This window comes from Leopardus geoffroyi, chromosome B1, assembly GCF_018350155.1.
Source record: "Leopardus geoffroyi isolate Oge1 chromosome B1, O.geoffroyi_Oge1_pat1.0, whole genome shotgun sequence".
NCBI classification, from domain to species: Eukaryota; Metazoa; Chordata; class Mammalia; order Carnivora; family Felidae; genus Leopardus; species Leopardus geoffroyi.
Genome location: NC_059327.1, coordinates 26,827,353 through 26,855,334, shown reverse-complemented (window position 1 = coordinate 26,855,334; position 27,982 = coordinate 26,827,353). Strand labels below are relative to the sequence as shown.

Genomic DNA, 27,982 nt, shown 5'->3' with positions numbered 1-27,982 from the left:
ATGAATGATACTCCTTAAATCAACCCTCTGAATAAAACATTTGTGTGTTCTTGAAAGTGTTAGTACTAAGGGTGAAGGATGATTTAAGGTATAACAAAGAGAAATGAAATAAAGTTACCAACGGAAAACTTCACCCAAACTTTAGGAGAAATGCCAAAATGGAAACGGAAAATGACTCAATTACTAGACAATACACTTAACAATATCCATGTGGGCAAGTATGCCTTGAAATAAAACAACTATTACCTGCGTTTCATTGTTGAAGGGACTTTTTTCTTTCAGATAGACTTGGACTACATCATTCTCTAAAATTCTTTTAGCAACAGATTGTAAACAAGTTATCAAGCCAAATTACTCAGGAAATGATGATTGATCAGCAAATATCAGAAACGTAAACCTATTATTTTTGAAGTAGCCCTTATTATTTCTTTACACCCAAATATGAAATACATTATTCTTACCAGAGGTAACTTTCTTGAAAAGTGTATGGTGAAGACCACTGAAATCACCTATAATCTCAATACCCTTAAGTTTTGGGGTTGACTCCATTTAACATAAATCACGTAAATGTATTTTTTTAAACTCACAGGCATATAAATATACTAACACCTATTTAATTATTCTCCTTGTTGAATATTTAGGCAATTTAAATTTTTCATTACGGTAATCAAGACAGTGATGAACATCCTTATATGGTTTTGTGGGCTTGTTTTTTTTGGTGGTGGCCATCATTGATTATATCGAATACAAATTTCTAGAAGTAGAATTACTGGATCAAAGTGAAAGTATTTTCTCTCTGATTTACACAGAAAATTTTGACAACTTTGTTCTTTGGCAGTTTTTAAACTTTTTATTTGGAAACAAATGCAAACTTACATATTAAATTGAAAAAATTAAAATGTCACCAAAACACCTGTACACCCATTACCCATATCCATAAAATAAGCTTTTATTTACCCCTTTGCCTCGTCATGTACACTCTCCCCAACCTCTAGGGAGGTACTAGGGAGACAGACACACACACCCATATTTTTTTTGAACCATTTGAGAGTAAGTTCTATATATCATCATAGTTCTTTACCCCTAAATATGCCAGTATTTATTTCCTAAGAATAGGGATACTCTCTTACATAAGCACAGGATCAACAGTATAATTTTATGCTAATACTTTAATACCTATCCTTCATATTCCAATGGTCTTGGTTAAATTTTTTAAAAAGTTTAATTTATTTTTGAGAGAGTGTGATAGAGTGGGGGAGGGGCAGAGAGAGAGAGGGAGGGGGAGAGAGAATCCCAAGCAGGCTCTGCACCATCAATGCAGAGACCAACACAGGGCTCAAACTCAAGAACGGTGAGATGCTGACCTGAGCCGAGAGATCAAGAGTCACATGCTGAACCAACTGAGCCATCTAGGCACCCCATCAGTGGATTTAATGATGCTGTTTCTCTTCCAATACCAGATCCAACTTGGGGGAAAGACCTTAAGTTAGTTGTCCTATCTCTTGGGTTTCATTTAATCTGGAAAGTTTTTTTTTTTTATTAAAAAAAATTTTTTTTAAGTGTTTATTTATTTTTGAGAGAAGGAGAGAGAGACAGAGCGTGAGCAGGGGAGGAGCAGAGAGAGAGGGAGACACAGAATCCGAAGCAGGCTCCAGGCTCTGAGCTGTCAGCACAGAACCCGACAGGGGGGCTTGAACCCACGAACTGTGAGATCATGACCTGAGTCCAAGTTGAACCTTTAACTGACTGAGCCACCCAAGCCCCGCTAAGCTGGAAAGTTTCTAAAGCCTTTCTCTTTTATCATATTTACATTTCTAAAGAATCTAATCTTCCCACATTTTAATAGAAACTTTATTTATTTATTTTGAGACAGAGAGCACACACCATGAGCAGGGGCGGGGCATAGACAGAGGGAGAGAATCCCAAGCAGGCTGCGTGCTATCAGCACACAGAGCCTAATGTGGGGCTCAGTCTCCCATACTGCGAGATCATGATGTGAGCCAAAATCAAGAGTTGGACAGTTAACTGAAAGAGCCACCCAGGTGCTCCATTCCCATATTTTTTTTACTAGAACATTCCTCATTTTGATTAGACCAGGGTTATGCGTTCTTGGCTAGAATACTGCATAGAGGATGTGCCCTTCTCAGAACATATCTGGAGGCCCACTCTATTTCTGTCTGTCCCTCATTAGTGATGTTAATTTCGATCATCTGGTCAAGGTGTTGGCCCCCTTTCTCCAATGTATCATTACTGTTTGCTTCTCCTTTGTAGTTAATGAGAACACCATGCAAATATCATTTTTCTTATCAAAATTATCTCCTAGATTTAGCATCCACTTATGATTCTTGCCACAGTGGTCTCAAGATGATGACTTTTCAAATCCTCCCTCCACATGTCCTCATCTGCCCTTGGCTTTCTACTGTAAGCAAAACCTTCTTTGCCCCTTCATTTATTTACTTACCTTTTTGTTATCAGTATAGAGTCATGAACTCCTATTTTTCCCAGTGGCTTAAAATTTATTACTGTACTTATTTTGGTATTCCAACTGTTCCAGATTTGGCCAGTGGGAGCCCCTTCATGCTGGCCCTGTGTCCTTGTGACATGCCCTCACCACTTCATTCCTTTCTGGCATAACAGGATGGTCCAGGCTCACTTGTTCCTATTCTGCTTCAGCCCTGGAATTAGCTGCTTCTCCAGAGATGCCGGGTTCCTTTAAGTGGGGAATGGTATTAGAGACCAAGGTCTAGGTCTGAGTATGTTCACCGCTATTGGGGTTTTCTTGTTTTCAGCAGACAGTGCTAAGAAATATATGTGAATATATGCTCATATACATACATACGCTTACATATACTCTTACCCACATACCTACACATAACATGGATTTACCAGGGCACATACATACAGTAGAAACAATGAGTTCCTATCGATACCTCCAATTTCAGTCCATCTCTACAGAGTCATTCTTACCATCCCCCCTATTGCATTTTTTATGTCCCTTCTTCCACCATGAGAATCCCAGGTCCCAAATCAAACATCAACACATTTACTCATTTGTTCAATCCTACAATGCATCTAAAGGCATTTCATTGCTTTGCCCATATCCCCACAATCAACACGTCTACTAAATGGAGTTCAGGATTTGTGGCCCACGACTGATGGCATATAATACTGTTCTCATATGTTACTTGTACTTAATTTCTCCTTTCTCCATTTTGTTTTTCCTCTTCTCCATCAGAGTAGTTAAGGTATCCATTTGGAATTCAATGAAGTTCAGACAATTTGATCTTTGTTTTTAGACAAATCGGTAGGCATTTAGCAGTACTGTGAGAGTTAGGGACTTGGTTGAAAAATGACAGGAAGTTTTCCTGCTTTGTTGACAATTTTACTTTGGAGCCTCGGGCAGTTGGCAGAATTTAATGTAGCTTTACAACTCACAAAACTATTGTTCTATGTTAAGTGCCATGATCAGAAATATAGAGATTCAACTCATGTGACCAGCCTATGGCAAGGACATCCATCAGGAAAATTGTTTAGGGGCACCTGGGTGACTCAGTCGGTTAAGCGTCTGACTCTTGGCTTCAGCTCGAGTCACGATCTCATGGTGGTGGGATCGAGCCCCGTGTAGTGCTCTGCGCTGAGCGTGAGTGTGAGGCTTGTTTGGAATTCTCTCTCTCTCCCTCTTTTCTCTGCCCGCCCCCCCCAAATTAAAAAAAAAGTAGTAAAAATTCTAAAATAAATACAATATTTTTTTTTTTTTAAAAAGGAAAATTCTCTAAACAGAAGCTGGTCTTAGCTCTCCTCGCACCGACATTTTAGCGGCTCAGTTATGCTTATCTAACGAATACCATACCTGTTCACCTCTGTAGATGACATATTCAGCATATGCCAGCCCGTTCACACTTGGTCTCCCGATCACTGAGTGATGTCCTGGAGGGGCATGAGCCATTTTCATGGTGCTGAATTGCAGAAAGGATTTGCCAAGGGTCACTCTACAGAAAAGCATTTGTCTAAAGAAGAAAAGGAAAGAAAGGAAAGTGATGCTTTGAAGGAGGCACTCAATCTTAGAGTGATAAAATTGTTATATTTGTTGATTTTATAAAAACTATTTCACACAAGGCAAGCTAGTTTAAAATGTCACTTTCAAATATAAGCAGGAATGGGATGGGAGGTGATAACTGATTTACTATAAACAGTCAGCAGGCTCAATAGTTACTTACACAACCAATGACAGCAAATCTCTGGTGAGTTTTGACTAGTGGGACAAGAGAAATACTAGCAAAAACTGAGTTCTAAGAGGATGAAAAGGAGGAAACTGAAGCAAATAAACAGAGGGCAGATGCATCTGAAATTAAGACTGGGTTTACTCATTATGAAGTAAAAACAAGGATGAAATAAATAATAATAAAAGTGGATCATATACAAAACTACTTAGCTTAAATGTACGGCTAGGAATCCTCCTACTTGGGAGAAACACCAATTGGGGTAGATGTTAAATATTACAGAGAACACGAAAGGTTGACTGGGAAGAAGGTGTACTATATAAACTAGGGGTTGAGACGCTACGGCCTATGGGCTAAATCTAGTCGGCCCCTGTTTTTGTAAATAAAGTTTTATTGGAACACAGCCGCACATTTATTTACATGTCATCTGTGGCTGCTTTTGCACTACAAGGGCAGAGGGGAGTCACTGTGACAGGGATCATATGACCCGTGAAGCCGAAAGTATTTATTACGTGGCCCTTTAAAATAAACGTTTGCGAACCTTTAATATACACTATCAACACTTCAGTGAGTGAGATTGGTCACACTGTTAAATGTGTAAAACAGTATTCAGTCAAATGGTTTGTTTTTAGTTACACAGTCTGATCTCTGCATTATAACCAACCAGAGATGATATTTTGAGCCAAAACTGTGCCAGACCCAGTCTACCTGGGTCTTGCCTGGGTTTGCTTTTTCAGCATGATGTTACTGATGACCCTGTGGGGTGCTGGCTCAGTACCGGCTGCATCTCCCGCAGGTCCCAGAGGAAAAGGTTTGGCTCTGTATTAGAGGGAGATGTTTGAGCCCCATTTCACATTATGGCGGCACTTGGGGGTCACTGGACCTTGCCGGCCCACTGCCATGGCTATTCTCAGTCCTTAGGTCACGCAGAGCTTGACCTGACAGGCCCCCGCCTCCTGGCTTCTGCTTCCTGCCCCGGACTTCCCCGGAGCTGTGGAGGCAGGAGAAAACGCAGGACCGGCCCACGAAGCGGTGGGCTGCAGACGGACAGGTGGAGGGTACTGGCTTCTGCTTGCTCACTCGCCAGCTTTGCGTGTTGTGCCGCATTCTGCAGACGCAACAGCCCCAGACACGGGGATACCGATGTCCCGTGGGGCCACTAGTGACAGTGCCAGACAAGGGCCAGCAGACAAATTCCTCTGTATCCTCCCATGATGTCCTATTCTGAGATGCAGGAGTTCACACAGCCTCTCTGACGACGTCTCGCGGACTCAGCGACCACCTGCGCTCGTTATGAAACAGGCCAACTCACTGATGCATCTCACGGTCTTTGCTCTGCCTCCTTCTCCACCTCACTTCCTCGTGTGCCCTCGTTCCTGCCTCCCTGGTATCGCACTTGCCAAGAAAGCGTTAGTACATCAGCTTTTGCTTCAGGCTCTGTTTTCTAGGAAATCCTGGCTAAGACATAAACCTATGTGTCTAGTTGTCATGGGCAACTGCTCATCTAGGCTCATTTTTATTGTTTATTTAGGATAGGTTTGCAGCAGCAGAGAGTTTTTGCATGTTACGTATCCCTGGGAATTTTTGTGTATTATTAACCGTGGCGGCTTTAATAGAAAGACGGTTTTTTTCTGGACATACCGGATCCATCCTAGAACTGCTGACGGCTATAATTTTTTCATAAAGTAATGGAGGGCAGGAAGTTTTAAAGTCAAAAACTCTATGTATTTCAAGGCTATCCGGGTCTTTTTGAGCTTTCCTCTGAATTACAAGATCTCTAACTAACCTGGCTTTCCATCTGGTTAAAGAAAAATGCAATCAACGGCAATCTCTGTGATGTATAATTTGTATTTTTTCCAATGGCAGGGAAGAGAATGGCATTTTTTTCACTGACTTCAGAGACAGTGTACTATTATTCTCTTGAATTTGAGTTTCAAAATTCTATTTAGAAAGCTAATATTCGTTTGTTTACTATTAAACCCAAAGTTAATATTCTGCAATTAGACTTCTCAAAGCTGACTACATATCCTGCCTTAAACACTGCTAGCAACATCAGAAGGAAACTGAAGATTCAACTTGTTTATAGAAGTTGTGTCTTAGTTCAAATGTGTCTAATGCTCAAGGTTCTTCGACAGATAAAATTCTCAACCTTTTCTTGTTCTGAATCTGAACCTCAGCAAGTGACGCTCAGGAAGCAAGTCCAGCTGGAGGGAACTTCATCATAGCCTATGACTGGTTGGCAGATACCTGGTTTTTCCCAGCCCCGCTGTTAGCTGTGCTGTCGTTTCTCTTCTTAGGACACAGGCTGATCAGCTATTCCCATCCAACCCCAAATCCGTGTGATCCATTATCAACACTGAGGATAACCTGTGACTTCAGCAGAGCCTGAGAAACTAATCCGGTTTGTGACCTGAGGATAGCAACCACTATACGAGACCCAAGGTGCTCACCTGTGACATATATAACACGAGCGATCTTTGTGCGTGGGACAGCCTGTTCCTCCGCCAATTCCATACACATACTGGTTGCTTTTGGAGGAGTTTTCAGCAAAATAAATCCCGGCACCAAACATTCCTCCTATGTATGCATGTCGCTCATCAAACCCTTTATGAATAATGGCATTAATGAAAGGAGAACCTAAAAATACAAACACAGAAAGATCAGTTTTTGAGTACCTGTCTGGAGTCTCAATTAGCTGCAAACTATTTTGCACTTGGCACGTTAATATTAAGTAATTAGTGATGCACAAATGAAGTTGTAAGATGGTCTACCTTACATAAATTATTATCTTGTACTAGAATCTTAGCAGGGACCTATGGTGTTCACCAAGCAAGGATGTAATATCGATTCTGCAGATGGCAGGAGATTTTAGATACCAAAGTACAATGCGGCTTTAAAAATATAGATTTTACACGCAACCTTACTTTACACAAAAACAGATAATCAGATAAGCTGAAGCAATTATGCTAAACAATAATAAAAATATTTCGTCATCTAGATGGCTCAACTTGCAATATGAGTTCTAAAACAATTTCCGTGAAGTGATTTTCACTCTGCGTGCCTTGGAAAGCCCGTACTAACACGCAATGCATTACAAAACTGGTAACGCAAATTAAAACAAAAACTCAAAACCAGCCATTTTTAACAACACTGATACGGTCGATGACATCGGAATTCGCAAAAAAGCCCAGAGAGATAATGGCGGGCCTGACGCTCACCGTGAAATAGCATGCGCTCATTGTGATGGTTGTGATTCTCCTCAGACACTTCCTTTTGTCTGTGACAGAATCGTTCCCTCAACTTCTTGTTGACAACTTTTTGAATCTTTAAGGATGAGGAAGAAAGAAGCAAATGAGTGCAAAGAATGTCAAGTGGCAGTTTATAATTTAAAATGAAAAGTATGTTTTCTTTTAGGAAGGTGCAATTTTTGTTTGCTGAAAACATTACCTGAAAATGATAAAGTTGCCAGGTAGCATGACTAAGTTAACATTCTGGCTTTTAGTGACATAATTTTCAGCTCTGGCTTTTGTTACTCTGCACTAGACCTGGCTGTGCCTCAAAATCACCCAAAGAATTAAAGAAAAAACAGAATTATTCCTAGACTCCTCCCAGGCTTGTCGAGTTTTAGGATATAGGGGCCTGCACATCTACCTTCTTCGAAAATCTTTCCAGGGAATTCTGACATGTGCTGGTGTAACTCAAAAGGGAAAAGCCCGTGCTCAACAGATTCTACTCGTCTTTAGGACACTCCCTAGAAAAAAGCACATCTATCCTATATTATTGATTGAGATACTGAGACGAAGAGATATATGCATTCTGATACAATCGCTGACTCAGACTGAAAATCCGGGCTCTGGACACTGCTCTGAGGTGGTGATAAAAATCACTGTCAGCTACAGTCTAAATATGTGGGTGGGCCAGGTCTCCTCACTGCCTCTGTACCAGCAACGGCAGCAGATCTAGACTCCAGTCTGTAGCTTTCCTCTTTCCACCCAGTCTCTGTTTCTAGCGAAGTATGGTCTTGAGGGGTCAGAGGAAGGTAACACCTGACTGTCAGGCAACAGATGACCCGATTATCTTGGCAGTTTAAAAGCAGGATGCTTAGAAAAAATTTGTCATTTTCTATATTTGATTTCAGGCACACCTTGCAATCTAATTTTCACCCTGAAATTTTAAAAACTTACTCGAATGACATTGTATCTGTTGAAGATGCCACCAGCATTACCACCATCTCTGTGTTCTCGAATCGTACTTTGCATCTATAGAACAAAATAAAATAACTTTCTGAAAAGATGCCAGTATCTAATTCTAAAGACATTCCTCTGTTGTTTTCAACATTCACCTTCTGTTATATTGTTTTACTGATGAGTCTCAGACTCAGCACTAAGAAATAAACGGGAGTTCACTGTAAATTGTTCAACAAAGTCTAGTGGATGAGTATTTCTGATGAGAAAATAAGTCAGAAATATAGATATTAAACCTCTACATTTTCTTTTTTCCTAATAAAAAAAAAAAGCTTTAAAAGCTTTTCCTGTCAGCACTGTGGGGAAACACAGAAATAAAACATCACACTAAGCCATCTCCATTGCTATTTTATGGTACTGAGGAGAAGCCACACCGGGGTTAAGTCAAACTTCAACTCCTCACATTCGATGAATACTCATTAAACTCATCAAACAAATGTGATTTTTAAAAATTAGTAAGTTTTTGTTCCCTAGGTGAGATACCCCGTATTCTCTCTTTAATCTGGGATCTCAAAGTGCATCTGCACAGACTGGGCGAAGCTGGATGACGTCTGCCCAGGGGGAGTAACCTTCTTCTGCGCAGTCCTTGCTCTTCTCCCACGCTCCAAATTCAAAAGAATGATGGAAAAGTAACACGTTTGGAGGACCCAAGTTCCTCACAGAATTGACTCCAAGAGTTAATTCTCCATCTCACTGCTCTATCTGTGAAGGTATTCGTCACATTTTTGACAGTATGATCCAAATTTGCGACCAGTAAAAGAAGGATCAGGCACTGAGCTGCTAGAAGATCTGATGCTCTCCTGACAGACTGGCCAGGCATGAGCTGAAAGACCACCCTGAGGTAATAATGGTCCTGAACTTCCTGGGATGAGAATAATGTGGTTAAAAGGCAGAAAATAAACAGAGAAAAATACGAAGGCATGCCTTCCTCTGCAAAGTAACGGAATTGGTTAGGCAGCTTGTTTACTGTGACAATACCACTGGCACTGTGTTTATTAGGTGTAAGAAATGAGGCATGAGCCAGCGGTAGAGGGGGAATCTCTGTGGCATCTGTCAAGCAAGAGGGGCATCCATCAGCCTCACCACGGTGCTTTCACACAGTGACCGAAGAGATAAAATGTGACTCGAGTTATGAGACAGATTTCATAAGCACACACGAACATTAGGTGTACTGTTTTATAATCACATTTTATAACTTTGCATGAAAGTGAAAACAAGAGGATCTTTGCTATTCGTGAGGCAAGATTCTCACTCCCTATCACTCTTAGGTAGCATTTTAACACTGGAAGAAAACAGTTCTAGTAGGGCTCTTGTATAGCTTCAGGAAAGCCTCTAGGATGAAAAGACACCTCTGGCCCCCCTACTGGAAACCCTAGGCTTATTAAGATGTGCCAACACTGTGGCATAGTCCTAATCCCGAGTCCTAGCTGAATTGGGCGATATGTCACCATAATGGCTAAGGGAGACAGAAAAATAGACAGGTGAGTGATCATAAATCACTATAAGACCAACTTAGCTCTACTGGAAAAACAGGCTTAACCACAGATTTCAGGAAGAGAATGAAAAATTTTGATGTACATTACCTCTTCTTCTACTGACTGATATTCCTTATCCTCTGGAGCAAGATCCAGCAAAATAGTTCCCTGATTAACACAGTGAAAAGTCAGATAAGGGTTGGTGCCTGTAGGAAAGAAAAATGAATACGTTAAAGTCCACACTCCTCGGCCTCAATTTTAGGGAAAACTCTGTCATAAATAATTGACATTTTGGAACAAGTCTCAATTATTTGCAATTCAAACCTAATATATAAGGTTATATTGAACAGTACATCCAAAGACAAGAGCAGTAATGGAGATGTGTTTGGGGATCAACTTTATCTGTTCTTACAGAGTTCTCCAGCCAGGGCTCAACAATTTTTTGTTGAACTGAATTCATTCATAAACATACATGAAGCTATCTCTGATACAAAAGAGAAACACACTGTGATCACAATCTAGTCAGGTCTAAAATGTACGAATTATCCTGTAATAACTCTGTGAGATGGCTTGAGATGGTCACTTATAATCAGTTTAAAATACATTATTCTTGTTCATTTCATTATGCTTAATTTAATGCAGATAAATGAGCAAGACTTAAGTTCAAAACCTGCTAACACTTAGTTTCATGTTGCTCTTGCAATTTTATTGGCTGCAGAGTGGCTAATTCAAGTTTTTCCCTTTTTCCCCTTTACTTTCCTATTGTATAAGCACTTTTAACAAATAAAAAAATGATAAAAATGGGGGCCGACAAAGGGGAAAGATAGGAGGCTTGTAACAGCAAAGTATGGTGGGAGGAAAAAGGCTGAGCTGACAACTGTGAGAGGGGAGAAACGCTCAGGACGAGGTCAGAGAGAAAGGTCAGATTATGAAAAGCCATGTTACGAACATCTGATTTTATCCTAAGAGCAACAGGATTCTGCTGAAAGGTCTTAAGCAATGGAGTGATCTGATCACACATTTTGAGAAGAGTCTTCTGAGTACATGCAGGGCAGGTACTGGAGGGGAGACAAAGGTGAGGGTCGGAGATAAGCTGGAAGGCGGTTGTGACAGTCAAGGAGACAGTTGACGGTGGCCAGGATTAGGCGACCTGTACTAGATTAGACAGCAGTGGGAAGCAGACAGAAGTGTAGATTCCAGAGATGTTGAGGGTATAAAGTGAGAGGGGAGAGGAGAGAACGAGTAGACGGCTAGCTAGAGCAGCAAGGGGGACAGCCATGTCCGTAACTAAGATGGGGCAGGCAGGAGGCGCTACACCAGCTGAGTGCATGCGCTCTGGGTTCAGACCACCTGAGCTCAGATGCCAGCCCTGACAACTTACTTGTTCCTTCTGAGATTTTACGGTTTTGTTTCCGAATAGCTTACCTTGTTGTCCACCTAAGAGTCTTTCTACTCCTTTGATTAATTTATGGCGGTGTCCATATGCATTGATGCCTATTTCTTTCAACTCCTCATGACCCATATCAGCCAGTACATCTAGTGTAATCTAAAAAAAATGGAACAAAATTAATTGCTCCTCAGTTCTTCCATTGGTCTTTAATGATACAATATCCATCCAAATTAACAAATTCTTTTGTCTCCTTTATAAAACAACCTTAAAGTTGTCTTGATAATTTTATCTTTTTTTTTTTTTTTGTTTATTTTTTTGAGAGAGAGAGGGTGCAAGCGAGTGACAGCAGAGAGAAAGAGAATCCCATGAGGGGCAGGGAGAGAGAGAGAGAGAAAGAGAGAGAGGGAGGGAGGGAGGGAGGGAGGGAGAGGGAGAAGTGGGGCTCACCCAAAGCAGGGCTTGCGCTCATCCCATGTGGGACTTGAACTCATGAACCGTGAGATCATGACCTGAGCCAAAGTCAGATGCTTAACCAACTGAGCCCCCATGTGCCCTTTATCAGCTTTTTACTCACATGAAAAACCCTCTGCTTTCAGCCGACTGTGATTTAAAATGGAAGAAACAATGCTGTACAAATATAAAATGGTCACTGCTGTATTTCCTTTTGATTATTTAATTCTACCACCTTTTGCTTTCTTCAAGACATAAGAGAGAACAACCAGAAGCATAAAATAGGGAAATACCAGGTCCCAGTATCCAGCAGGTAGCAGAGAAGAACGGTAGGGGAATGGGAGAGAGGTTTATTAGCACAATGAAACAGAATGTAGCAAAAGGAGTAAGCAGTTTTAGGTAAGCGGGATTTATATCAAGATGAAGAAGAACTTCCCAGTGCTAAGAAATATTCAAGTCTGGAAAAGGCTGCCTTAGAAAGTGGTGAGATTCAGATGAGAAGTGTTTAGTTCAAGTACAGACCATTTTATGTAGAAGCTGTATACAAAATTCTGATTTGGAAAAGAGACAGTAGATGGTTTTCAAGTTTTCTTTAAATTCCCAGATGGAATAGTCCCTGAAGCCTAACATTCTGTTGTTGTAAAAAATAGTGGTTTCAAATTTTTGGTTCTTCATCCCTGCAAATGGAGATGATTAGTTGGCTACCATCAGGACTCAAAATCGCCCATTTCCTTCTGTGGACGAACAGTTAACTGTGACTCTACCGCCACCCAGTGGCAGAATTCTGAATGCACAGGATGAAATCGTGGGCAACCACATTTCTAGGGGGCTGAACATGCAATTTTCTGGCTCAGAAGAAGCTGGCCCTCTGACAGTGCAGATACTACTTTACAAGATCAGCCTTTAATTTTCTCTTTCCTTGAAAAACTGAGAAATCCTTTCAGAGACACCGTTTTCCCAACTCAAATGAGATGTGTTTTATCTATCTATAGCATTCTCTACCTTTTTACTTACACATAACATTAAAAAAAAAAAACCTGACAAATTCAGCCTGGAGTTCTGCTGATTTTTATTGTCAGAATGAAGTATTTTATAATGAGTCTGATCTCAGTGCAGCAAGCATATACCCCACTCATTCTTTGGAAATAATTACTATATTGCTTTTAAGTGGCCATTTGAGAAATGATTGCTCCATTGTACAAAATGGGCAATTCGCTTCCAATCACCAAAAGGAAATTTTGAGCAGAGCTCTTAAAAAGCAACAGTTTGGGGCGCCTGGGTGGCGCAGTCGGTTAAGCGTCTGACTTCAGCCAGGTCACGATTTCGCGGTCCGTGAGTTCGAGCCCCGCGTCAGGCTCTGGGCTGATGGCTCAGAGCCTGTTTCCGATTCTGTGTCTCCCTCTCTCTCTGCTCCTCCCCCGTTCATGCTCTGTCTCTCTCTGTCCCAAAAATAAATAAAAACGTTGAAAAAAAAAACTAAAAAAAAAAAAAAAAAAAAAAAAAGCAACAGTTTTGAAATATACATCGTGGAGACAGAATAGTTCACACCATAATAGGAGCCTGTACATTTTTAGCTACATGTAATTTAATACGCATTGGAAGCCATGCACAAGGTTGACTACATTACTGATGTCTCAGTTTTTCCTTCTAAACTTTGGTTCAGATAAAGTTGATGTACAAACAGGATCTCAATCGATGTGGTAGCTTCAATCCAAAGAAACCTTAAGCTTTTCTGAATAGCTACATATTGTGTATATCTGGAAGAAGCAGAAACCAGGCCAGCAAAGCATAGAGGGCTATGAGGTTCTAGAAAAGAAATGGAGAATGTTTAATATATTTGTTGATTATATAGCTCCATCCATAAAATAAATAGCTCAATTCCTCCTCCCAATCACCCATGAAGTACTACTGATGTACTCATGAGGAAACTGAGGCCCAAAGAAGTCATAAAAACAGTACACGCAAGAGTGGAGATGGATTGTATCGGTCTTTCCCTTGCCTATATTTCTTCAAAGGGCTGACTGGAAAGCTAAAATAACATTTAGTTGCTTGGGGTTACATGATACCCAATTCGTCCCCATACTTATCAGGCAGTGGCCACTGGAAAACCTGAAACGATAAAGCTAAGGAATTCAGATTACTGTTCATTTGTTCACTCATTCATACATATTTAATGAATACCTTCTATATGCTAGGTATTTCCTTAAAAAGTAACTAAGCATTTAATTCTAAAACTTCCCATTATAGCTCAGAAAGGTAAATAACTGTCCCAAATTGGTAGTAAAGGACTGGGGCAAGTAAACAAACAAGGTAGTACCACAAAAGTTCATGCTATGTCCTCTACCAAGAAGAGAAGTAAACACTAAAATACCGTACAGGTTGGTAAATGTTTTGGAGGAATCCTATGGGAACTCTATGGAATGTTCTTACTTGATCAAGGCTGTAGGTAGGGCTGGAAAAGATGGAAGGAACAAGAAGGTGGTCAGGAAAGGTTCTTAGAAGGTAACAGCTTGGCTAAGAAGCAAGAGCTAATCAGTCGAAAGAAGGGAAGGGTATTTAAGACAAAGGGAACAGCATACGGAAAAGGAAAAACAAGTAAGAGAATACAGAACATTTGGGAGATTCTCAGCACTGGAGTCCAAGAGGGTGAGCATATAACATACACACAGGAAAAAAGAAGGGATGGATAGAGCAGCAGGCTAGGAATAGATCTTAATGGGCTTCTTAGATCAAGTCAAGACAGTATCCAGAAGCTCCTAGGGAGCCGTTTCAGCAGACAACACAAGCAAAGTTGTATTTGACGAGGAGGATGGTAGCATTCTGCAGGGTTTGGAAGGGAAAGGGACTGTGTGAACAAGGTCAAGATGGAGTGGAGTGGAAGGGAGGGATCAGAGAAAAACTTCAAAAAGAGATGACAGGGCCTGGTAGAGAGAAATGGTTAATGAAAAAAAAAAAAAAAAAAAAAAAAGGAATAGGAGTAGAGATTATCCCAAAAGTCTGAGAATTGGTGAATCTGAGATTATCCTATCAATAAAAGAAATGTAAATATCCAATATAAGGCAGGTTAGATGTGTTGGTCCAAGATTTAGGGCTTTTATACTATTAGAAATAGATTTTTTGAAAATTATCTTTTACTCACTTCAAAAATAACTTTATTATATCTAGGAAATCACAGGTTTCTTGCGCTAGTTATTTATATCTAGCACACATTAAAATCAAATTGATCAAACCTGTCAGACTAGCTACTTTCAAAAGGAAAAAAATGACAACTGTTGGCAAGGATGTGGAGAAAAGGGAATTGCTGTTGGTGGGAATGCAAACTGGTGCAGCCACTGTGGAAAGCAGTATGGGGGATCCTCAAAAGATTAAAAATAGAACTACCCTATCATCCAGCAATTCTACTTCTGGGTATTTATCTAAAGAAAATAAAAACACCAACTCAAAGAGACAGATGAGCCCTGTGTTCACTGCAGCATTATTTACAATAGCCAAGATATGAAAGTAACCCAAGTGTCCATTAACAGATGAATGGATACAGGTGTGGTGTATTTATACACAACATTACTCAGCCATAAAGAGAAGAATGAAATCTTCCCATTCACGACAACATGGATGGACTTAGAGGGTATTATGCTAAGTGAAATAAGTCAGAGAGAGGAAGACAAATATATGATTTCACTTATATGTTGAATCTAAAAGAGAAAACAGAAACAGACCCACAGACATAGGAAGGAAACTTGGTTACCAGAGGAGGTAGGGGTGGGGAGTTGGGCAAACAGATGAAAGGGATTAAGAGGTGCAAACCTCCAGTTATAAAATACATAAGTCATGGGGATGCAATGTACAGCATAAGGAATATAGTCAATAACATGGTAATAACTTTGTATGGTGACAGATGTAACCATACAGACTTATCATGGGGATAATTTTATCATGTATAAAAATATCAAATCACTATGATGTACTCCTGAAACTAATAAATGCCATAGGTCAATTATACTTCAATTAAAAAAATCAAATTATAATCTTTAAAATAAGGATTATCCATGTATCAATGCAATCATCTTGCATATAAAGCAAGCATCATTTTAGGCAGGTTGCCTTTTGTTGCTAATATCTGTTCATTTTCTCTAGGGTAGAGAGAGAAAAAGTAGAGTTTTATTGGACAAAGAAAGTAGAGTTTTAATGAAAAAGCCCTTTCTTTTACTTAGGCTTAAAAGGATACAGGTCAGAGCAGAAATAACTTTACAATCATGTGCACAATCCATTGTCTTGAGTCCATTCCTTGGTCTTTCGATTTTGAAATAAAAATTTATATGATCACTTTTCATGAAAATATATAGGTTGCCCATAAATATGTCCACAAAAAGTATTCTAAGTCATAGCATTTCTGTTTAGGAATTGCAGTGTAAATCAAATCAGCCTTTCTCATAGAAAAAGTGTTCTAATCAGGAAGCTATGTCATAAAGGAAGGGCGAAAGTGACACTGGTATTATATTTCATTAACTATAAAAGACCTGGGTATGTATTACTTGGCAAAGTATATGTGTTCAAACAGGCCAAGTTAGTTAAGAGACGTCTGAGAGAATAATTGTGAAGATAAGAGGTGAGGCTGTGATGTTCTGAAGGCAGTTTTCCTGATACTGGAGTAAAAGAACTATATTCCCCACTCCATTGGCAGAGAAGTATCCTTGAGCAGGAACAGAGGCACTGAGATCTTATGTGTCAAAACATCTCAGGAAACAGAACAACTCTCTGGATTAAGAGAAATAGAAAAGAATTAAGTGAATATAATGTTTATACCCACTCCTTCCCTCACTACACAAATATCTCGACCATCATCAATCACATACCCACACCCTGATATAGAATGTTAATGGGAGAAAATTCTATGGGTGAACTATAGAAAGGGTTACAGAATTACTCTATAAGTAAAGGCTACTCAAGTAACACTTGGCGGTGGAAATAAAAATTAATTTGATTGCTTGATGACTGGGCCAGAACACGAACACAGTTCAATACAAAGAAAGGTAAAATCATTTGCGGGAAAGGCGCCGTGCTGGGCAATATACATTAAATGGAATAGTCAACATATTAATTAAAAAGATATAGACATTATTCTGGCAAAAAGAAAATCGATGGAACCATTTACTCAGAACAAAAGACAATACAACGGACCAAACAGGGGATAAGCTGTCAAAAGGACAGACTAAAGTATTATGATCAATAAGGAGATAACCATGACATAGGAAATCAGTTACTGAGAGAATAAAGTTAAAGAGAAAAAAATAAAACACAAGATTATGTGCAAACTAACTGCAAGAGTAGAAACTGAAATCCTTTGAAAATTTTTAAATAGTCATTTGGAGTTATTTGTGTGAATTAGGGTCTTCGGTTTATTTTTTAAAAAAAAATTTTTTTTTCAATGTTTATTTATTTTTGGGACAGAGAGAGACAGAGCATGAACAGGGGAGGGTCAGAGAGAGAGGGAGACACAGAATTGGAAACAGGCTCCAGGCTCTGAGCCATCAACTCAGAGCCTGACGCGGGGCTCGAACTCACGGACCGCGAGATCGTGACCTGGCTGAAGTCGGACGCTTAACCGACTGCGCCACCCAGGCGCCCCGGGTCTTCGGTTTATTAAGCAAAGATGTGTAAAATTTCACAGTTATTGTGGATCTGATCTGGGAAGAAGGGATACCTTAAGATATATCTTTTGGCTTTATCAGAAGATAATGCTTTTAAAACAGCTTTCATACCTTCAGGGAGGGAATAAGGGGAAGACATTCTTACTGTTTAGAATATTCTCAGAAGAAATCTTAAACCAGAGGGTAAATCAATGGTAGGTGAAGCTAAAGGAAAAGTAATTACAGAAGTTTATAAAATCTTCACCACTAGGGGCGCCTGGGTGGCTCAGTCAGTTGAGGGTCCGACTTCAGCCCAGGTCATGATCTCATAGCTCCTGGGTTCGAGACCCGCGTTGGGCTCTGTGCTGACAGCTCAGAGCCTGGAGCCTGCTTCTGCTTCTGTGTCTCCCTCTCTCTCTGCCCCTACCCTACTCAAATTCTGTCTCTGTCTCTCTCAAAAATAAATAAACAGTAAAAAAAATTTATAAAGTTCTCACCACTAGACAAAGACACATTTGGTGCTTCATTAAAGCATGTTCTAAAAATTGGCACAGAAGCACAGCATGACTGAGAATTTTAACTGTCTGGACATTTGAAGGTGTTCTATTTTATAGTTAAGGGGAGTGATATGTTAAGTGCCTTACCCAATTTACATAGTTAATAAGAAAAATAATCACAACCAAGATCTGTTAGTCCCGTGCTATTTCTACTCAACCGTTTTGATCAATAAGAGCATAAAAGATGAACCATAATAAGCACTATAAAGAAGTTAAGCTAAAAAAAAAAAAAGATAAGACATTAGAACATCCTCACAGTATAACTGCTATAAAAAAAGAAATGGTGTTTTTAATGAACTCCTAATTGACTATAAGCCTACAAAAAACCCAGAATGGGGCAAAGAGGCTAGTGAAGAATTTGGAAACTACGAACATATAAAGAATAACTGGGGAAAAAAAGCGTATAGTTATCCTAAAATAGGAAGCTTTGTAGAGTGGGTGGCTGGAAGGGTTAAGTCCATGATAAGTTGATTAGGTCTTAGAAACATAGGAGAGGCTATATAACATGTTGTGGTGAGCTGAATGGCGGCTCTCCATGTTTTGATTACCAGAATTTATGAAGGACCTATTTGGAAACCTTTTTTTAGGTCTTTGCATATGTAACTAAGTTAAGAATCTTGAAATGAGGAGATCATCGTAGGCCTTATATCTAGTGCAAGCGTATTTCTAAAAGATACACAGGAGGAGGCTGACAGAGAAGGCAAGGTGCCCCTGGAAGCACTGCAGAAAAGCAGCCATAAGCCAAAGGGGCCTGGAAGCTGGCAGAGGCATGGGAGTGCAGACCTGTCAAAAACTTGATTTTGGGGACACCTGGGTGGCTCAGTCGGTTAAGCGTCCGACTTTAGCTCAGGTCATGATCTCATGGTTCGTGAGTTCAAGCCCCGCATCAGACTCTGTGTTGGCAGCTCGGAGCCTGGAGCCTGCTTCAGATTCTGTGTGTGTGTGTGTGTGTGTGTGTGTGTGTGTGTGTGTGTGCCCCTCCCTGCCCGTCTCTCTCTCTCTCTCTCTCAAAAATAAACATTAAAAAACAAAAAACAAAAAACGACTTGACTTTGAACTTCAGGCTTCCAGAATTGCCAGGGAATAAGTTTCTGTTGTTTAAGCCACCAAGTTTGAGGTAATTTCCTGTAACAGCCCTATGAAACTAATACGTTAAGTAGACTAGAAATTAGATTTCTATGCAAAACAAGGTAAATGTAAACATAAAATTAATGGATTATACACAGGGGCAGATTTGGGCACACTTTAAATTACAAGCATTTTATTACACTTCCCCAAAGTGTAATAAATCATCTTCCCACATGGACGTTAAAAGAGTAATTCCTATGTAGGATCTGGGAAAGTGACTTAATGATCTCTAAACACCTTTCCCATTTTAAGATTCTACATACAGTAGCAACTAACAGTCAATTTAAACTCAGGAACTTATTATTATTCAATATTTAACACTGATCCTGGTAATAAAATCATTGATAAGTTAAAAACTCATTATCCTGTATAAAAGCAGAATGACAAACAGAAGGGTCTTAATTCATAAATACCCTAATGATGACCTCATATTAAGACCTTCATATACAGGTAAGATGTACGTGAAAATAGGACAGGTCTATGAATGTGTGGCCAAGTTTAGGTTCAACATTATTTTGGACTCAACTGGACAATAGAAATTTCATAAAGAGGCAATTTTAAAAAGGTACACTTATCTAAGAATTATTTTGCTTTCCAAATTTAACAGGTAAGTGCTTTGTGAAGATTTTGCTAATATAAAATTTGTCATTGGTTTTAAGTGGAGTCAAGTCACAACAGTAATATATCGAGATGAATAAGGAACAACACTTTTTGGAAACAAAATAATGAAAGAAGATTTTGAAAACACTCTTCCGAGGTGGTTTCATGGCCTAAGTTTTGACATGTAATAAAACATATAGAGTCAAACGGCTTATAACAAAATAACAGTTAATAACTCCCACCATCTATTAGACAATTTTGGGGAGAATAATAAAACACTGGGTTCCCCTGGCTTCTTTAGAAATTTGATGAGTTTTGTTTTTTTTTTTAATTTTTTTTTTTTCAACGTTTATTTATTTTTGGGACAGAGAGAGACAGAGCATGAACGGGGGAGGGGCAGAGAGAGAGGGAGACACAGAATCGGAAACAGGCTCCAGGCTCTGAGCCATCAGCCCAGAGCCCGAATTTGATGAGTTTTTTAAAAAAAAAATGTTTTTTTAACGTTTATTTATTTTTGAGACAGAGAGAGACAGAGCATGAACGGGGGAGGGTCAGAGAGAGAGAGAAGGAGACACAGAATCCGAAACAGGCTCCAGGCTCTGAGCTGTCAGCACAGAGCCCGACACGGGGCTCGAACTCACGAACTGCGAGATCATGACCTGAGCCGAAGTCAGAGGCTTAACCGACTGAGCCACCCAGGCGCCCCGAAATTTGATGAGTTTTAACGTATTGACTAAGTGATTAAGAAGTAAAAAAGAAACAAAGAATAGCAATTAATAGCTATTACTTTTTAATAAAAAAGACTCAGCTACATATGAGAGCTTACCTGTTCTGTTTCAAAGATGTCCCGAAGGTGTTCAAGACCAAGGCTTTTCAGGAATTGGCTGATATTCATGTCAAGACCCGCAACTAAAAGAAACACATTGAAGTTTTCAGAAAGCAGTTGATCAATCTAAAGGAAGTTACAGTATTTATTTAAAGCCATGACTCTGACACCCTTGGCTGTGCAGATGATTTTATACAGCGTAAAAATAATCCAGAATACATAAATTTAATTCAGACACTTGAGGTTATCTCTGAATTTGGCAGAGAAGCAAAAGAAGAATTTATCTTATCAGTAGCATTTATATTAATTGTAATATTATAATCTAATGCTTTTAGTGAAATATTTAATAGCTGGAATTAAAAATCGAATTTACCAGTTATTGTTTCAGTTTCCACTCCTTAAACACCTTTCAGGTTTTTTTTTTTTAATATAATTTCAATAATAAGACTCGCCAGTAGTTAAATGAAATATTATGGCTAAAAGTGGGTATACTGGAATATATGTAAGTAAGAACAAGATTGATGTCGAAAGATTTAGTCTATGAAGACAGTTCTTATAAACTGGTGTGTATATGAAGACTCACAGACAGGATGTCTTTAAGATAGGTGTTCAATACTTACTAAGAGAGGTAAGTGAAATCTATTCATTTGAAAAGCCCAAAACCAAATACGCGTTCACAAGTATACTTGCCTTCTCCCTCCTTCCTTTCTGCGCCCGCTGCTCCATCCCCTGTGTTGGCCGCTCCTCCTACGGCCAGTTCCGCTAAAGGGCCAGTGAGGTTATCGATGCTGCTGGCAGCAGACAGGCAGGAGGGGGTGGATGCTGGTGAGATCAGAGAGGCACTCACTACGGTGGCCTGAGGTTTAAAACAGGTAGGTAAGGCCTCCGGGGGCATGGCATCTATCAGCAAAGCTCTGATGTCGTCAGCCTAAAAAGAGTAATACAAAAAAAACAAAAAAACAAAAAAAACAAAAAACAAAAACACACACACAAAAATACTATATTTTAAAACAGTAAGTTTTTCACTAAGGACAAAATGCACTCTGAAATTAGTCATCGGCAAGTGCCTCATTATTGCCTATTGGTTTTTGATCATTTGTTTCCAGCCCCCGGCTCCAAAAAGTCCCAGCAGTTTCTTTTCTTTTTTTTTTTAATTTTCTTTTTTATTTTTTAAAATTTACACCCAAATTACTTAGCATATAGGGCAACAATGATTTCAGGAGTAGATTCCTTAGTGCCTCTTACCCATTTAGCCCATCCCCCCTCCCACAACCCCTCCAGTAACCCTCAGTTTGTTCTCCATATTTAAGTCCCAGCAGTTTCTACAGGTAGACCTGGAATCCCTGTATAATTTTTAAAAAAATATTTCATCTTTTGAAGATCTGATGTACAACTTGGTGACTTCAGTTAATAAAACTGTATTATATACTTGAAATATGCTGAGAATAGATCTTAAATGTTCTCGCTACACACACATCCACATATACGAGAGTTAACTATGAAAAAAAGTCTAAGAGTGTAGAATGTAGACTATGTTGATTTCTGGGATGTTTTTTAACACTACATGTGCATACAGCTGTTCATACTGATCACACAATCACACACATATTTAAAGGAGAAGTTCATTTTTTTTTTTTTTTTTTTTTTGAGAGACAGAGCGAGCGAGCATGCACAGGTGAGCGGTGGAGGGGCAGAGAGACAGGGGGAGAGAGAATCTTAAGCAGGCTCTATGCTGTCAGCGCAGAGCCCGACTGAGGGTTTGATTTCATGACCTGAGCTGAAACGCAGAGTTGGATGCTTAACCAACTGAGCCACCCAGGTGCCCCTCATCTCTCATTTAAAAAAGAAGCCGCTGGGGGCTCCTGAGTGGCTCAGTCAGTTGAGCATCCGACTTCGGCTCAGGTCATGATCTGTTTGTGGGTTTGAGCCCCACGTCGGGCTCTGTGCTGACAGCTCGGAGCCTGGAGCCTGCTTCGGATTCTGTGTCTCCCTTTCTCTCTGCCCCTTCCCCTCCCCTTGCACTCTGTCTCTCTCTCTCAAAAAATAAATAAACCTTAAAAACATTTTTTTAAAAAAAGAACCTGTTGCAGAGTGTTAATTCTCAATCTTTTCTTTAGAAGGAGTTTCTATACTTACACTATGGTTTTGTATACTGTTTAAATAACAACGATGATTTTTATTCATTGTGCATTATTTAGTGCACACTTAATAATTTAACGTATAATTAAAATCTGGAGACTTTTTTTTAATGTTTGTTTATTTTTGAGAGAGACAGAGCATGAGTGGGGGAGGGCAGAGAGAGGGTGAGGGAAAATTCCAAGCAGGCTCTGAGCTCTCAGCACAGAGCCCAACGCGGGGCTCTTACCCACGAATTGTGAGATCATGACCTGAGCTGAGGTCGGACGCTTCACTGACTGAGCCACCCGGGGCCCCCTCTTTAATCTGGAGACATTTTACAAGGATGCCACTTTAATTTGGCCAGCTTATTTGTTAACTTCACAGTTAGGCACAACTGCTGTGAGACTACGTAGGGGCCTCCAAAAACAGAAAGCCATTAATTCCCTCCTCCGTGTACGCGTGTGCCGCTCTTCCCATCAAGAGGTGGCATCTATTTCCCTTCCATTAAATCTGGGTTGCCCCGCGGGTTTCTGTGACCAAGAGAACATAGAGGGAGTAATGTCTGAGGCTTTTAGTCAGGCTTTAACAGAAATGGCAGCTTCGACTTCTCTCCTAGAAGGCGTCTCCATGCTGTAAAAAAAGGTCAGGTTGGACTACTGACTCAGGAGGGGCTCTGTGGAGAGAGGCCCTGTAGGATGAACGGCTGCCCCAGACCCCGCAGCTCAGCCGAGGTCCTGGCTGAAGGCAGGTGCACGTATCACTGCCTTGCTGAGCCGCCGACCCACGTAACCGTGAGGAATAATAAATCACCGTTTTACGCCACTCACTCAGTTTTGGTTAAGCTACTAAGTGTTTTGAAGTGGTCTGTTACTCAGCAATAGATGTATGAAACAGGATGTGGCTTGGAAAAGTACTTCAGGTTAAAAAATTATAAATTATTGTGCATATTAATTTACTTTTCCATCTTTGGAAAAATAATATACTGCCTAGAAGGTAATTTTTCTTGGACTCTTTCATAGTCTCAGGTAAATGATCATGAACATCAGTTGTTCCTGAACAATATGCCAAATGTAAAAGGTAGAAGATATTTTACTAATGCAATTCTCTGAGGATATACGGTATGTTCTTCTAGGATTGTTTTCCCTCCCTGTTAGGCATGGCAAAAAGAATTAAGTTAGTGTACTGCTTAGCTTGCCTTAATAGAGTTCTGAATTATACAAAAAATACACATTAAAAAAATTCAGAAGGAAGGAAATTTGTTCTTATTCTAAGTGAAATACGCACCACTAAGGTAAACCTGCTGCTGCAAATTTTTTAAAAGTATTCATTTATTTATTTAGAGACAGAGGACAGCACGCACGGGGGAGGGGCAGAGAGACAGGGAGAGAGACTCCCAAGCAGGCTCTGTCTGCATTGTCAGGGCAGAGCCCTCCGTGGGGATTGATCTCATGACCCTGAGATCATGGCCTGAGCTGAAATCAAGAGTCGGATGCTTAACTGACTGAGCCACCCAGGCGCCCCAGCTCTGTAACTTAAAGTCATCTCTGAAAGTATAAATTTAGTTTTTTTTTTTAATCAAAAAAAATTTTTTTAACGTTTATTTAATTTTGAGAGAGAGTAGACAGAGTGCAAGCAGGGCAGGGGGCAGAGAGAGGGGGAGACACAGAGTCCGAAGCAGGCTCCAGGCTCTGTGCTGTCGGCAAAGAGCCCAACACGGGTCTCGAACCCACAAACCGTGAGATCGTGACCTGAGCTGAAGTTGGACGGATAACTGAGCCACCCAGGCGCCCCGAAAGTGTAAATTTGAAGCAATACTAAATAAGTCAGAATGAAGACTCACCGTCGCCAGATCTAAAGGTGTCTGGCCTTCCTGGTTCTTCATAGTTGGATCTGCACCGTGTGCTAGGAGTAGGGCACATAACTGTGTCCTTCCTTTCTGGGCTGCTTCATGAAGAGGAGTAAACGCCCACTTGTCTGTTGCATTTACACATGTGTTGTATTTTATCAGCAATGCTGCTATGTCCACATGCTGACGAAAAACAAAGGATGTGAAGAGTGAAGAATGAGATTGGTGAAGCTCCATTAGGTACGCTTGTTTTATTTAACATTTCATTCCCTCTGTATCTCTAGTCTCATCCTTCATAGAAGTTTCTTCTATTAAAAAAGGCCTATGTAGCCCACTCCTGTATTTTGGACTCCCGTCTTTTCTCGCCCACAGAAGCTCAATTCCGCAATCACTCCTTTACCTGGTGACTCTTCCCAGGGGCTTTTAACATTTTTTATTCAGCATTTCAACACGGTCAGGTCTATCTTAAAAACGAACACACGAAATGCAACTACTACCTGACTCCACGCCTCCTACTAAAGGTCTAGTCTGTCTGTCAAACCTTTCAAACAAGTGTTCTTACTTGCTTCTTTTATGTTCCTATTTCCCTTCTAGCCACTGCAATCTGATCTATTTATTGAAATACGCGTCTCAACGATTCTCTGTGTTCTCTCTTCAGCCTTTGGGAAAGGTAATGTAACATAACAAAATGACTTTTTACAAAACTTAGTCTGTCATGTCCAAAATGACTCGAGGGTGGGGGAAATGTCAGCAGCAAACGGCGTGAGGTGCTCAGATGCCGAACTGTGACAGAGGAAGAATAGAAAAGAAGAGCTACATTTGAGAAATTGTGAAGGAAAAACTACTGGGTTTTAAAAAGACATTAACTACAGAGAAAGAAAGTGAGAGACAAGTCAAAGATGACTACCTCTCTTTTTGCAAAATTTGTCTAGAAGATTTAAAAAACAGAATTGGAACTGTTAACAGAAACTGAGCAGTTTAAGTGGGAATGAAACTGTAAGAAAGTTAAAGTTCACTTGGGGTAAGTAGTTTTTGAGGTAAAATATCAAAGTAATGATGTTCCGTAAATGGCCTGACACAAATGGCTGGAGCACAGATAAGGGTCTGTTTATTCACTCACTTAACGCTCTCCCACCACCTCCCCCAACAAGCACACATTGGTGAACACCTACTATGCGCCTGGCCCTGGGGGTAGGGGCCCTGGGGAGGTCTGCAAAACAAAATGTCTAGCTGATAGCTGCAGCCAGGTGATAAATGAACTCACTAAGAAAAGGAATTCAGAAAGATGATTTCAAGGGGGATAAAGCCTTGAGAGAACAATATTTGGGGAAAGGAGAGTGGGCAAAGGGTCCCCAGAGGAGACAAAAGAGGCACTGAGAACGAAAGAACTATAAAGAGGCAGGACTGCGCAAGGCAACGTAGGAGAAAGTTTCAAGGAGAGCAGTTTCTCTCAAATAGTTAAGTTCTACATAGCATAAAGTTTGTTTCTTCCCAAAAGTCCTCATAAAATAAGCTTCCGATAAGCAATTATGCAACAGTAATATTGATTCAATGATTGGGCTTTGAGAATAATAAAAATAACCTTATTCTTATAAACATATTTAGGGATGCTTAGTTTGGTTACCTACCACTAATGAATGCATTTTTGAAATCCATTTCAACTCCAATATTCTATAATTCCGTGCAATTGGCACATTTGTGTTCTTTATGGATACATTTCCTGGCATAACTTGATCACTTTTAATAATTAACTCAGAAGTACATTATCTGTTGAGACTAAAATTCTGACTCATGCTGCAGTATATTCAATTATCAGAAACTTTCATGAGAATGAGAAGAGATGGGGAAGGTAGAAACAGAAATATCCCAAGATGAGATTTAGGCCACCCTTCTTCATATTTTCTATATGACAGCCTTTTGCTCTCCTGAAGACACTCACCTCAAAAAGAACAGACACTTTTTCTGAGGTAATATTAAAGCTTTTTAAAGATAATACAAGTACTTATTATTTCAGGAAAACAGTTTCAGAAAATAAAGAGAAGAAAATTTATTAGGAAAATACGAATGAAATAACATTTTTATTAAAAAAAATTTTTTTTAATGTTTATTTTTGAGAGAGAGACAGCATGAGCGGGGGAGGGGAAGACAAAGAGGGAGGCACAGAATCTGAAGCAGGCTCCAGGCTCCGAGCTGTCAGCATAGAGCCCGACATGGGGCTCGAACTCCTGAACCGTGAGATCATGACATGAGCTGAAGTCGGACACTTTACTGACTGAGCCGCCCAGGTGCCCCAGACCAAATAACTTCTAAGGACACTCTTGCATTTGCTCTGAGAGTACAAGAAACAAAATAGGAGTAAAGGAACATCATGACACTAGGGCGTCTGAGAACAAGCTATGTTTTGTGATTCTTTTGGGATTAGGAATGATACATCATCATTATAAAACCGATTCTAACACAAAAGATAAAAATAGGTACCAACTGTGGTATTATCCAAATTACTTAAAACAAAACAAAACAAAACAAAACAAAACAAAACAAAACAAAACAAAACAATGGGGCACCTGGGTGGCTCAGTCGGTTGAGCATCCGACTTCAGCTCAGGTCATGATCTCATGGTTCATGAGTTCGAGCCCTGCATCGGGCTCTGTGTTGACAGATCGGAGCCTGGAGCCTGCTTCAGATTCTGTGTCTCCCTCTCTCTCTGCCCCTCCCCTGCTCGTGCTCTGTTTCTCTGTCTCTCTCTCAAAAATAATAAATATTTAAAAATTCAAAAAAAAGTTTAAAACAAAACAAAACAAAACCCCCCCAAAACGTATCTCCCTTATTCAAAGGACGTATGTTGAAAAGGGATAGCTTTTTGTTCAGTTAACCCAAATCATGGAATAACTTCAAGCTTCTCTCCAGTAAGGTTATACGGCATTCAAACAATGCTTCTGATGATTCATTTTATTCTATTCCCATGTGTACTGGCGGGGTGATATAATTCGGTAGATTAATTCGCACAGGCTTCCAAAATTAGATAGTCCCAGGAAAACTACGTGTGTGTGTAAAATGAATTGTATACAAGTATATGGTATTTATTATTCAACTTTCTTTATATTGAATATGTAGTTTATGCTTGGAGAAACCAATTGCATGCTTGTTAAATTTGCTGACAGACATGTGAAAGGGCAATAAACAGGAAGGAGTATATTACTACCAAAGTAGATGAAAAACACAATTCTTAAGTCTTCTAAATAGCTACACCACTGGGACAAAAATAGTAACTGAAATTTAAGGCTGACAAATGCAATAAATAAGCTGCAGCTTAGTTCTATACCATTTATAAGAACAATGTACTGAACTAGAAGGTCTAGAAAAGGAACTGAACTCTGCTGGAATGTTTCCAGAAGAAAGAGCCAATTAAACATAGCTTTAGAATCCAGCTGAAATGCAGAACGCTTTAAATGACAGATACTATGTAAATACTGTGAGGGGCCTTAATTTAATTTTAGAAAG

At 39.9% G+C, this 27,982-nt stretch overlaps 1 protein-coding gene across 2 annotated transcripts in view; it reads right to left on the bottom strand.

Annotated features, from left to right (window-relative positions):
- The window catches only part of TNKS (tankyrase), a 219,208-nt gene that overhangs the window by 11,426 nt on the left and 179,800 nt on the right, over positions 1 to 27,982 (bottom strand). For both annotated transcript variants that reach the window (XM_045455749.1, XM_045455754.1), the window contains exons 18-26: positions 24,476 to 24,664; positions 21,208 to 21,445; positions 20,518 to 20,600; positions 11,365 to 11,485; positions 10,048 to 10,145; positions 8,405 to 8,479; positions 7,439 to 7,544; positions 6,671 to 6,857; positions 3,851 to 4,007 (exon numbers count right to left, since the gene is read on the bottom strand). In XM_045455749.1, the coding sequence (XP_045311705.1) occupies positions 3,851 to 4,007; positions 6,671 to 6,857; positions 7,439 to 7,544; positions 8,405 to 8,479; positions 10,048 to 10,145; positions 11,365 to 11,485; positions 20,518 to 20,600; positions 21,208 to 21,445; positions 24,476 to 24,664 (1,254 nt within the window). The remainder of the gene's footprint in view (positions 1 to 3,850; positions 4,008 to 6,670; positions 6,858 to 7,438; positions 7,545 to 8,404; positions 8,480 to 10,047; positions 10,146 to 11,364; positions 11,486 to 20,517; positions 20,601 to 21,207; positions 21,446 to 24,475; positions 24,665 to 27,982) is intronic.